Genomic DNA, 14,250 nt, shown 5'->3' with positions numbered 1-14,250 from the left:
AAGAGCATACTCAGAAAGCTAACGGAAAGTAAATAAAATGCATGTCCTGGCGTCTTAAGAACAACGACACAGACACCATGTTTCGCATGAACTACTGAATATGCGTTCCCAATTTAGGGTAGACCTGACCACACCAAACAAATTGATGTTGATACTGCGCTAAATGAGACATGCAGGATAGTAACGGGGTGCATGAAACCAACGCCACTCTCAAATCTACATAAAGTAGCGGGTTTTGCAGAACCTTCAACACGCAGACTCGCTGCAGTGCACATATACAATGCTCGAATACAAATATGCCCTATACAAAGCTCGAATACCACGAAAGCAACTAAAATCCAGGAAAAGCTTCTTTGAAACGGAGCAGGATGAACCGACTGATACTCTGGGCTAATTAGCAAAATTCATGGAAAAGTTATTTACCTGCAATTTTATTGCTGGAATCGAATTATAAGATCCTATATATTAATAATATAGGTATGTAAAGTCCGCAGATAGTGTGCTACTTTTTTTATAAACAAAATGGCGCCGACAAATCGTATTTTTTTCAATTATTTCTCTATAACTCTGAAGATTTTAACTTTACAACAAAAACACCCAAATAAAAATTCACCGCAATTAAATTCTGCATAGAGATATGTTTTTCACGATTTGCTCCGACGAAAATTTTCCTCGGAAAATGCGGGTTTTCCTAACAAGAACTCTAATTTTCAAATAAAGTTTTAGGTAAGTAATTATTAATCAATAATTAAATAACTTAGTGGCATCAAAGCTTTCTTGGTATAGATTGTAATTCCAGAAGCCGGTGAAAATTAAACGAATATTTTGGCAACAATTCAATTGTTAATTAACAATTTACGATCGCAATAATAACCAAAATAATCATGATACATTGATCAAACTTATAAAGATGAGATGCTTATTTAATATTTTATCGACAAAATATAAATTTTTCTTTTTTTTGCATAATCTTTAAATTTTGAAAAAAAAATAGTTATAATACGCTGGTCTAATTAGTATAGTACAAAGAAAGGTTATTTACCAGCAATTCTATTGCTGGAATCGAATTATAAGATCCTCTATATTATTAATATAGGTATGCAAAGTCCGCAGATAGTGTGCTACTTTTTTTATAAACAAAATGGCGCCGACAAATCGTATTTTTTTCAATTATTGCTCTATAACTCCGAAGATTTTAACTTTACACCAAAAACACTCATATTAAAATTCACCCCAATTTAATTCTACATAGAAGCATGTTTTTTCCGATTTGCTCCGACGAAAATTTTCCTCGGAAAATGTGGCAGCGCCGAAATTAACACAAAATTTTTAAATTACATGGATGCAAAGTAACGCAAAAGAATATTCCTTACTTCTCAGTCCTGTTTGGTACACAGCATTTAAACACCATTTTAAAGTTTGATTCAAAAATTTACACACAAACTGAATATTTTACTTTAAAGTAAGAGAGTAAAAGTCTTTGTTATATATAGCTAATCTATAAGTAAAAAGTAAAAAAACAATTAAATAAAATAAATCCAAACACGTATGTAAACAAACAACGATGTCATCAGATGCCATTGACAAGACAAAATAAAATGACATTTCTGCACAGCGTTGCCACATTTTATTTAGAAAATCTACTGTAAGTCTGTAAGTTTAGCTAAAATCTACTAAATCAAAAACTAAAATATACTATAAAACTTTATTAACGTATTTGTATATAATTTAGGACTTTTTATAATAAAAACAACAGCTGACTAACTAGAAATTAATATAATTATGAATATCTGTAAAAAAACCAAACTTTTTTAGATTTTAACTGGGCAAAAAATAACCTACTATAATTAATTTTTATCAGTTTCATATTTAATATTTGTATATAATATTTTGTCATCCACTGATTTCTGCATGTCAGGATCAAATTCTTCACACAATTCTTTCGCATTTTACATTGGAAACACGTAAACACAACATTTTTTGTTTTGCAAAGTTACATATGCTTAGGTATTTTAGTTTTCCATCGTTAGCTTCTAATAGGCTCACCGAATGCCATAACTCTTCAATAACACCTGATATACTGCTTGCACTGCTACTTGAAATCTGCAAGTTTTTTACACCAGAATCCAGTTTACAGTTTCATTTCTCTGTAAAATTCATCATCTACGTCCTGAATCTTATTTTCGGTAATGACATTGGGAAATTGTAACAAAATGTCTGAAAACTAATTTAGAAATGGAGTAAATACTATAAAAAGCAAATTTTATTTCAGTCATAACAAAATGTTGAAATATACCAAAAATTTACTAAAAAATATTGCCTATATACTAGAATTTTTTAAACAATATCAAAAATCTACCAAAAAAGTAGAAATCTACTAAATGTGACAACGCTGTTGCAGTTTCTGCAGATGCGATGACATGCGCATTTGGAAAGTCTTTAGTGGCGCCACCTTTCCAGTTTAGTCAAGAATTAAAGAGAATGAACCGTAATTGCCATTAAGGATAACAGTGCATGGCTACAGGGCTGTATTATTCTACTTTCGCGCGTGTAAATTACAAAAAATTATATATATATATATATATATATATATATATATATATATATATATATATATATATATATATATATAATCTTTAATTAAAATATAACCATTAAACTGATAATCGATATTTTTTTGTAAATAATTAGCTTGTACTTTAAACTCACTTCTACGCTTTGAAAAAATTAAAAAAATTTAGAAAAACCGTAGTAATCGTATGTTTACTTTGCTGTTTCATAACTTTTTTGCAAATGGTTGCAAAAAAGTTTTAAAGCATTCGTTTTCAATATATTTGAAATGCGCATTTTAGCTATTTTTTAAAATTACAATATAATAAAAACTTTCTGAGAAACGTTAATTTGTTTATAACTATTTCTTTAAACATTTAAAGATTATGCAAAAAAATAAAAAATTTATATTTTGTCGACAAAATATTAAATAGGCATCTCATCTTTATAAGATTTCAAAGTTTGATCAGTGTATCATAATTATTTTGGTTATTATTGCGACCGTAAATTATTAATTAACAATTGAATTGTTGCTAAAATATTCGTTTAATTTTCACCGGCTTGTGGAACTATAATCTAAACCAAGACAGCTTTTATGTCACCGAGTTATTTAATTATTGGTAGATAATTACTTATCTAAAACTTTATTTGAAATTTAAGGATTTTGTTGGGAAAACCCGCATTTCCGAGGAAAATTTTCATCGGATCAGATCGGGAAAAACAGATCTCTATGCAGAATTTAATCACGGTAAATTTTTATTAGGGTGTTGTTGTTGTAAAATTAAAATCTTCGGAGTTATAGAGCAATAATTGAAAAAAACACGATTTTCGGGCGCCATTTTGTTTATAAAAAAAGTAGCACACTATCTGAGGACTTTGCATACCTATATTATTAATACATACAATAATAAGATTCGATTCCAGCAATAAAATTGCTGGTAAATAACTTTTCCCAAAAATGGCCTATTCTCCGATAATCAGCCCAGACTATGAGTATTTGCTCTTCCCCAGATGCAACGGACCGGCCAGTCTCTAGACTTTAACGTGGAAAACTATGAATAGGATAAGATAAGCGTTGCTACAACTTCTTTGAACCGGTTTCACTTTACGATACTCCAAAATAGTTATACATTTTTTTAAAGTTTTCGGTGTAAACTTCATTTTTCACACTTTTCTTCTCCACAAAATAAACATTTTACACCTGCATCACTCATTATTGTAATGCATATAAAACTTACGGCATTAAATTCACAAAGTTGTGTTGATAGACAACAATCAAATTAATTGAATTCTCCCTGACGACGCATTACGTTTACAGATAAAAAAGCTGTCCGCGATTATTAATAAGTACATAGAAATTTTATGTAGGTATTCGATGACGGATAGTTTTATATTAAAACTACTTCAACTTATGGATGTATAATGGGTTGACGTTTATAATACGCTGAATAAACAACCAATAAATGATACAAATAAAGATAATTTAATGCAACAGTACTTTCTAGGAGACGCAGAATGGAAAATACAGTTTTCGGCAGCTGTACGCTCCCCGTTATTTATTGTTTTAGCTACATCGCCCCACGAAAATCGTCAGATTATATTTTTTTCCTAATCCTTAAAGGGTTTCCTTCAAAATAAAAAAAATACATCGCGCTCGAATATTTCAAGTTGACGTTTTTTTTTACAATTTTGCGACTCTCCCATTTCGTTAGGTCCCGCTCAAATCGTCAGATTATTGAAATATACACTGTTCTACCTGTACTTAACTTACCTTGTATTAATCTGACGCGCTCGAATATTTCGGAGGATAAATTTTTTTTATTAATCTGACGGACTGCCCTCAACGTAGTCCCTATATGGTAGGGGTACATTTAGAAGGTACAAGGTTTCTCCCATATGATAATCTGACGCGCTCGAGTAACTGCAAAAATCGACGCTTGGGCTCCCCTACCATAAGCGTCTGAGCCTAGAAATATCTCACCTGAATATATAAAGTACGGATTGCAAAACTACATAAAATCAGCTAACGGATATTCCGTAAATCGGAGCAACAACCCAAAGGAATGGGCACATACATTAAAATTAGTTATTAAAATTAAAATAGCTGGTAAATAACTTCTCCCAAAAATTTTTTTCGATAATCTTCCCAGACTATATTTAATTAAAATAAATCATTTATTTTAGGATCATCGGTTTATGTCTCTGATGCCGCCCCTAAAAACAATTCTAGGAAACCAGTTACGAATGGTAGAGGCGGAGACAATAACAATGTTGGTCATTCATTTAAAGGAAATAATTTTTCAAATAAAAATGACGGGATCAATGGAAATGATCGGGATCAAGGCAACTTCAATATCCAAGGTGGAAATAGAGACGGTCCCACAGGCTATAGACTTTTTGGACCTGCTGGTAAGTGTTTATATGTATACTAGTGATTTTACTTTTCGACATGCGACGAGAGATACAATCAATTACCAGCTACAGTCACTGCACTAGTTTTTTTACTTCCTCCTATTTTATCGTATCTCCCTCCAATTTTTTTCTGACACCTTCCTATTTTTCTATTACCCTCCAATTTCTTCTGACACCCTCCAATTTTTTCTGTCACCCTCCAATTTTTTCTGTCACCCTCTAATTTTTACTGACTCCCTCAAATTTATTTTTATCGTACATAATATATACAGTTTATTCCAAACTGTTTTTTCAGTGCGTTATAGTTTGTCGAATGTGCTCTAACGCATTAAGCTCGAAGTGACAGAAAAAAATCGTACGTCCGTGATTATTATACATAGAACTTCGAAAATTATGTATTCGTTGAAGGGTATTTCCCATATTAAAGTGACTTATATTTTTATAGATATAACATTACTGTAAATAGATAGCCAATCCATGATGCGAATAAAGATAATTTGAAACAAAAGTTATCTATCGTAACAGTACTTTCATAATGTTAACGAATGAAATGAAATTTGTCAACGACGTAAATATAAATATTTTATGTCATTGGTATATTCGGACATTGTATAGTGAAATTGTATTCTATATAATTTACTTATTTTGTCCTTAAAATATTTTAAATATTAATTGTCTGGCAAATTTATATATATATAATCTTGTTATATATATATATATATATATATAATATATATATATATATATATATATATATATATATATATATATATATATATTTATATATATATATATATATATATATATATATATATATATATATATATATATATATATATATATATATATATATATATATATATATCAAATAGATGAAATAGAGAATGTGGAAAAATCCCCTTACGAACAATTCACACATCCACCATTTCGGGCTGGGAAAATTTTTTTGAATAGAATCAAAGATCCAAACACCAGTTCTTAGAAATGTGTTTCGCCCTCTTCAACCTCTCTGGGCTCGTCGGTAAAGACAAGAGGTTGAATATCTTTAGACACATTCTAATCAAAAATATATATATATATATATATATATATATATATATATATATATATATATAATATATATATATATATATATATATATATATATATATATATATATATATATATATATATATATATATATACAGTATGTCCCTGTAAGTTGTATCCATATGGAAAACTTTTTTATTATTAATATTACGAAAAAAAGTTATTCTTTATAAAAAGCTCTGCATGGTCCAAAACCTAAGATTTAACCATCAAATATCAATTTTTTTGAATATTATACGAGGTATGTCAAAAAGTTTGAATTTCACTCAAGAGTAAAGTAGCTTTATTTTTTACAATATTGAAAATTGCTATTATAGAAAGTTGTTTGGAATTAAAATCTGTATTTTAGTATGCAATTACATGCTTCTAATTGAAAAAATTTTTTTTTTTGAAAAAATGGATAACTAACCTTATTTTCAGTTATTTTAATTCAGATAACTCTTTTATTATTAATTTTACGAAAAAAAGTGATTCTTAATAAAAAGTTCTGCATGGCCTAAAATCTGAAATACAACCATCTTTTGTGAAATTTTATCAATTTTATACGAGGTATGTCAAAAATGTGAATTTCGCTCAAGAATAAAATACGTTTATTTTTCACAATATCGAAAATTGTTATTATGAAAAGTTATTTAGAATTAAAAACTATGTTTCAGTATGTAATTACATCCTTCTAATTGAAATATTCTGAACTCTAAAGGTACTTTACTTTTGATCTAAATTTATCTTTTTTGACATACCTCGTATAAAATTGATAAAATAAGATGGTTGTATTTTAAGTTTTAGACCATCCAGAACTTGTTATTAAGAATCACTTTTTTTCGTAAAATTAATAATAAAAGAGTTATCAGAATTGAAATAACTGAAAAAATAATGAGTTATCCATAATTTCTCAAAAAAAATTTTTTTTCAATTAGAAGGATGTAATTGCATATTAGAATATAGTTTTTAATTCCAAACAACTTTTCATAATAGCAATTTCCAATATTACGAAAAATAAAGCTACTTTACTCTTGAGTGAAATTCAAACTTATTGACATACCTCGTATATTATTCAAAAAATTTGATATTTGATAGTTAAATCTTAGGTTTTGGACCATGCAGAGCTTTTTATAAAGAATAACTTTTTTTCGTAAAATTAATAATAAAAAAGTTTTCCATATGGATACAACTTACAGGGACATACTGTATAACAAGGTTGAAATATATATATATATATATATATATATATATATATATATATATATATATTGTTTTGATTCTACTTGTTGATATCTACTTTGATTGGGCTAGCTCAAATTAATAAATTTATCTCAAGGTTTTACGTCATCCAATCACAGAAATGCAAAACCAATACTCAGAAAAAACTCATGGAAAAATAAAAATAAAATATAAGCGTATATTAAAGAAAAATTAATTATACCAAATAATTCAAACACAAATGTTTAATAATAGAATAAACTGTGAAAACAGACAATCTATGAATCTAGAAATGCTTGTGCAAAATAATGAAAACAATTCTGAAAAATACCGCAAATTATTTTGAAATCAAAATTACCCAGTATGAATACAAATTAAATTATAACTAGTAAACAAAAGTCAATTTAAAAATCACGAAAAGGTTTCTGTGAAAGTTTATGTCAATTTAAAAATCACGAAAAAGTTTATGTCCCATTTCACTTGAGTCTCCACATAGAGGTCGATGCAACCAAAGAAAAACCACAAGTGTGGCAAACAGAGACTATTGACGGAGAGAACAATGTATTTTGGATACCTTAGTACAGCTGCTTTCACTTGACATTGAATTTTCTTTTTACTTCCAAAAATAACATTTTTACTTTGTGCTTTTTATATACGGGCACCTATAAGGCTTTTTAATTTACGAAGACCGACACTTGTTACTCATTCTTCAACAGTACCTTCTATTTCAGCTCTCTAAAACACACCCTCACTCTCGTTCTTTTCTTGTCAACCCAAAAATTCAAAATTCTCACATCCTTCAAACTATATCCTCCCTTCAGTTCCATTCGTCTCAAACAAATATCCTTACTACGTCATATATCAATGCCTCCAAACGCTTTTGCCGCTAATTGTTCTTAGAAACACTGTCTAGTGAATGTAACCGCACTGTTAACATGATAAACGCATTTGTCCAAAATTCATAGAATTATTTTAACATTATGAAAAAAAAAAAACTTATATCTTACAACACAATACTGGGTAATTGAAATCGGTATCTATTTTACAGGGTGAATGAAAAAATTAAATATTAAAAAAAACTATTTTAACGTAATAGAAATTATCATACAATTAGATAATTAGATTTTCTTCTTTTTCCTCTCTGCTTTTCTTTATTTATGACAATATATATATATATATATATATATATATATATATATATATATATATATATATATATATATATATATATATATATATATTGTTAAGATATGTAAAATTTGAATTAATATGGTTTCGATCTTAATATTTTAGAAAAGTTAAAACATATAATAAAAATATACCAAAATTCATTTCGAAGAAATGAAAGTCAATTATCTTTGGATGGCCGTAGGTAAACAAAATTTAAATAGGGATTAAGTATTTTCTTTGTACAGTTAGTATGATAAGAAAGTGGTTATGTGTTTGGACAATGAGACCGGGTTTCCCAAATGGACTTTTGCGGCGAGGGAATAATTGTATTTAGAAATTTAAATGAATGTAATCTTTGTTTAGATATTAAGAAAGGAAAAAAAAAACCGATTGGTATGTAATTAGTTTTAGGAAATTTCTAATGGTAGGGAAAATTGGTGTTTGTTATCTGAAAGGTAGATGGGGATAAAATTGAGGAACTCGGATTGGTGAAGAAGGAAAAAGGAGGGGCTAGGTATGAAGAATGGGAGTTTAGCGAAATGTTAGAGGGTGAAAGAAGAGTCAGTTGTTAAATGATCGTTAAGTCGACTAGTGGTGATCTCTAAGAGTCTCCTGAAGTAGTAAGGCAGATAAGTGAATAGTTGTGAGTTTGTTGAAATAAGTGTCCTGACGGAAGCTCATCACGTAAAGCATTGTAAGTTATATTGTTCTACTTATATTCCAAGAGTCACCGTTGCATGCCGGAACGAGAAATAGATTCAGTTTATCGAGAGGAGAAAAGGCTAGCATTGTTTTTTGAAAGATACGTGCATCTGTACGGGGTCATTAATGACAATAGGCTTGCAATAATTTGTTGCGAGATTGCTGACTACATAGGGGGCTGCTAAGAGTAAATTGTAGGCGACCAGAGACAAGAATTTGGACAACTCATCATCCGAGAGACAGTTTTATTTTTTTTGTAGAATTATTCATAACGCAAATTTCAATAAGTACTTTAGATAGTGGTAGGGTTATTTCAATAATCAGAATAGGAGATATTATTTTTAGAGGATATTTTGAGGGTGAATTTATTTCAATAGATGCTTTTGTACCATATATGTGTTTTATTCCGTTAATCTTTGACCTTATTTATCATATGTAAAGCAAAGGAGATATTGAAGCACGAGAATATAAAACCCTGAGATTAGAGCATTAAATAGTGTGATTAAATCATAAGTGCATCATTAAAATTAAATTTAATTAATTAGTTAATTATCTAATCAAGTGCTTTGAGCACACCGATCTTTGAATATCACATTAACTGGAGCCCAGAACGTGGTGGCTTAAAAATATCGCAGCTTTGCATTTGATGGTAGGGAAAGAGATAAGGAATAACTACAGGTGATCCAGAGATAATTTGACAATTTTTCCAGGTGTAAAAATAATTTTGATTTATGGATTGATCGTAGGTATTGGATATTTACTGCCATTGAATTATTTGATTTTTTTTTACCAATCGTACATTTGATATTTATTTTGAAATTTACTGATTGCATATTTGATATTTGTGGCGAAAATTTATTAAATTTGGGGAGAAATATTTGTCGTGTTCTGCAACTTATAGAGTGTTGTAAAATTTCACATTTGGCGGGGACAAAGAAAACAGTAACGAAAAGAAACAACATGTCGACCACAAGGAGGCAAAGCAAAATGCAAGAAAACAGAGAAGAGGAAAAAATTTTTGAAGAAGGATTGGATAATGAAGGAGATACAACGATTATGGAGAGAAAAGAACAGGAATTAACAGGAATAGAGAAACTATTGCAACTGATGCAACTCCAGTCACAACAAATGGATAGAAATCAACAGGAAACAAAAAGGACAATGCAAGAAAATCAACAGGAATCAAAACGAGCCATGGAAGAAACACAAAGAGAAATATCACAGAGAATAGAACAGAAATTGGAAGAGAATGATGGCAAATTGAAAAAGCGTTTGGAAAAATATGAAAATGAAATGAAAGCCTGTTTAGAAAAAGTTAGAGAAGAAACAGAAAGGAAACTGGAGATGCAACGAGAAGAAATAGAAACTAAAATGAAGGATATTAAGAATGTGCAGAAGATGGAATTAGAACAGTTAGAAAGCAAATTTGAAAATGCAATACAAGAAGACAGGCGAGAAATAGAAGAAAAATTTAAGCAAAACGAAAAACAAATTGCGGAACTCAAGAATCAACAGAATTGTGGAGAAAGAAGGGAAATGATTATCCATGGTACAAGCGACGCGAAAATACAATTTGGCGGGGATATTAGAAAAACACACCCAGTACCATTTGTTAAAAATTTGAGAACCAAATTGCAACATATTAGATATTTTGACGACTGCAAAGAAACAATTAGAAACCATCTGAAAGAAGGAGCAGCGTTATGGTATGAAAGTAAAGAAGATGAGTTTGAAAATTGGACAGATTTCGAAAATAAATTTCTCAACTATTTCTGGGGGAAAGTTAAACAGAGGGAAATCAACCAAGAGCTACAGAATGGAAGATATCACGAGAAAATGGGAATATCGGAGGAAAGATATGCTTTGCAGATATATAACAATTCCAAATATCTAGACTACAAATACTCTACCGAACAACTGGTAGAAATGATAAGCAGACATTTCGAAGAAACGCTGGAGGACCACGTGATTTTGAGAAACTATCAAGATATTGATAGTTTGTGCCAATTCCTTCAAGTAAGGGAAGCAAAACGAAGAGAAATGCGAAACAGAAGACAACATGAACAATATAATGGACCGGCAAGAAGGTATCAATCAAATTATGACCAGAGAAACCGACATGCCCAATCAACAAACGAAGATAGGCCGAGAGAATACCAAAATTACAATAGACAACAAAATTATGATAACAGGAATCACGCAAAAAATAGAACATATGAAAATCACAACAGAAACAGAGATGCACAAAATCCTCCGACTAGGAATACGAACGAACAAAGGGACGGTAGAAACAATCAGAATTTCCAACGACAAAATAGAAGGGAGATGAATCATGTAACAATAGAAAACGAGGAAGAAGATATATGCAATGAATCCAGACAGGATTTTCAATAAAGCATCCACTGAACAAACATAAACAACTCTCCGGTATATTTTGTCATCCGAGAGAGTTTATACAGTTGGCGGGAAATGAAAGACAAAGTTCTAATTCCAATTTAATATTCTTAGATGCATTTATAAAACATAAAGCGATTAAAATTTTGATTGATTCTGGATCGGAGATATCGTTAATCAATAAGAAACTAGTAAAAGAATTAAATTTGGACAGATTTGTGTACAAAATTCCTAGGGTTGTTTTAGTGGGTGCAAACAACAAAAAATTGACGACAGTAAATGAAGGTTTGGGAGTGCGGATCAGAGTGGGAGACAAATACTATATTATGCAATGTGTGGTGATCGAAGATTTAAACCATGATATGATAGCGGGAATTGATGAATTGAGTGAAAAACACATCACCATAAATTTTTCGGAGAATAAACTGGAAATCAGAGCAGAACCAGACAACATAGAAGAAGAAACGGAAATAGAGAGGAAAATAATTGTTGAAAAGATAAATGAACAGGAAAAACATAAAGAAATCAATATGACTGTAGAGGAAAAACCGAAAGTACAAGAAAAAAATCAACCAAAAAAAAAAAGAAGGAAGAAAAAGAAGAAGAGTTCAAAAAGAAAGAAGGAAAACACGGTGGATACAAGAGAAAGACAGGAAATCGAAGATACGGAAGAATTGTCGGCAATCGACGATAAAACAGAAAGGAAGCAGGAAGAAAAGGAAGTTCTCATAAGAGAAATGAAAGCAGTAGAAACATGGTGCTCGGGATACCAAATGGAAATTGAAGATAAAAAAAAACAGAAGAAGAAATAAAGGATGAGGACAGAGAAGAAATGGCAATAATGGACGAGAATCCAGAATTTTATGAAGAAATATTATGGACAGTGAACACATGCGAACAAAATGAGGATGAAAGAAAATTAAAATGTGGAGAAAACATGGAAAAGGAAGTAGAGAAGATTCTAGAAAATTATGGAGATTTGATTAATGAAGAAAGCCGAGTGGCTAAAAATTATGAACATTCTTTTAAAGTTAAAAACTTAGAAAATTTTAAATCAAAGACATATCCAATCCCGTATAAATACAGGCAAAGCGTCGGACAGGAAATTGAAAAAATGATCGAAGACAAGGTGATAGAAAGATGTGACTCTCCATATATCAACCCGATAGTATGCGTTAAAAAATCGAGTGGTGATTTGCGATTATGTTTAGATGCAAGAAACATTAATTCACACACAATCGCGCAATACGAAGCGCCTTTGAACATCGAAGCCATATTTGGACGAATCACAGGGTCACACATTTTTTCCAAAATCGATTTGAAACATAGTTTTTGGTTAATACCTTTGGCAGAGAAATGTCGAAATTATACCGCTTTTTCGATCGACGGAGTGGTATACCGATTTAGGGTGGTACCATTTGGCCTACAGAGTGCATGCGCTGCTTTGGTTCGCGCATTGAACACAATCTTAAATAGGCATGAAGAATTTGTTGTACATTACATAGATGATTTATTAATTTTCTCACCGGATATAACAAGCCATCTACGACATATTCACACTGTGCTAGAAGAACTGGATCAAGCGGGATTGAAATTAAATATTCAAAAGTGTCAGTTTTTCCAAAAGGAAATACTGTATTTAGGATTCAAATTAGACACAAAAGGGATTAGTCTTGCAGAAGATAGAATCGAAATTATAAATAACTACGCTAGGCCAACCAATTTAAAAACATTGCGGGGATTTTTGGGAATGGTAAACTATTTCAAAAAACTAATACCAGACATCAGCACAAAAGAAATACCGTTGATAGCATTACTTAAGAAAAATGTTAGGTGGAAATGGGGAACGGAACAAGAAATGGCTTTCAAAAATTTAAAAGGAGCTTTCTCCACAGCTGTAAGAGTACACCACCCAAGATATGAGCAACCTTTCATTCTCCGGACCGATGCTTCCATAACAAAATTCGCAGGGGTGTTATCACAGATCCAAGACGATGTAGAGGTGCCAATCTGTTTTGTCTCCCGTGTAACCAAAACATATGAGAGAAAGTACAGCGTTACTGAATTAGAGTTCGCCAGTGTGTTATTTTGTGTAAATAAATTACGGTTTTACCTACTAGGGGCAAAATTCACCGTTGAAACAGACCATGCAGCTTTGGTACATATAATGAAAAATAGGCTGGTAAATAATAGAATTCATAGGGGCATTCTTTTACTTCAAGAGTATGATTTTGAATTTAAATATATCAAAGGAACTGACAATATCTTGGCTGATGCGTTGACGAGAGATGAACAATTCCGCAAAGGGGACCACAAAACTCTCCACGTTGGCATGAACATAATGAGAGAAGAAGCAGGCTTATTTTCTTTGGCTCAGATCAGGGAAAATCAGGAACAACTGGATGAAAGAGAAAAGCAAAGGGCCGAACAAGAAGATAACTTATATTTTAAGAGGGTCGATGGTAAAGAACTATATGTAATCACGGAACAGATGGCAAAAGAAGTTTTAGCAAAATTACACTGTGACAACGGACACATTGGAAGCAGGAAGGTGTGGCTTATGTTCAGGGAGAACTACATTTGTCGACAGGACTATACAATAGCCAAAGAGATGACTCGAAATTGCGAGACATGCCAAAAGTGTAAAAGTAAGAATTTCAAAAACGAAAACATCACAAAAAACGTCATAGCTCGGAAGAAACTGGATATTGTCGCCATTGATATGTTGAGCGA

The 14,250-nt window shown here is 30.9% G+C and overlaps 2 protein-coding genes across 3 annotated transcripts in view; one reads left to right on the top strand and one right to left on the bottom strand.

The window, feature by feature from the left end:
• The window catches only part of LOC114336265 (pickpocket protein 28), a 353,651-nt gene that overhangs the window by 123,605 nt on the left and 215,796 nt on the right, over positions 1–14,250 (bottom strand). The window lies entirely within an intron of this gene.
• LOC126888876 (TAR DNA-binding protein 43-like) overlaps positions 1–14,250 on the top strand; it is a 117,975-nt gene that overhangs the window by 51,618 nt on the left and 52,107 nt on the right. For both annotated transcript variants that reach the window (XM_050657305.1, XM_050657306.1), the window contains exon 3: positions 4,735–4,959. In XM_050657305.1, the coding sequence (XP_050513262.1) occupies positions 4,735–4,959 (225 nt within the window). The remainder of the gene's footprint in view (positions 1–4,734; positions 4,960–14,250) is intronic.

This window comes from Diabrotica virgifera, chromosome 7 (assembly GCF_917563875.1).
Source record: "Diabrotica virgifera virgifera chromosome 7, PGI_DIABVI_V3a".
NCBI classification, from domain to species: domain Eukaryota; kingdom Metazoa; phylum Arthropoda; class Insecta; order Coleoptera; family Chrysomelidae; genus Diabrotica; species Diabrotica virgifera.
Note: the sequence above shows the minus strand (reverse complement) of the source record. Positions and strands in the feature narration are given on the sequence as shown.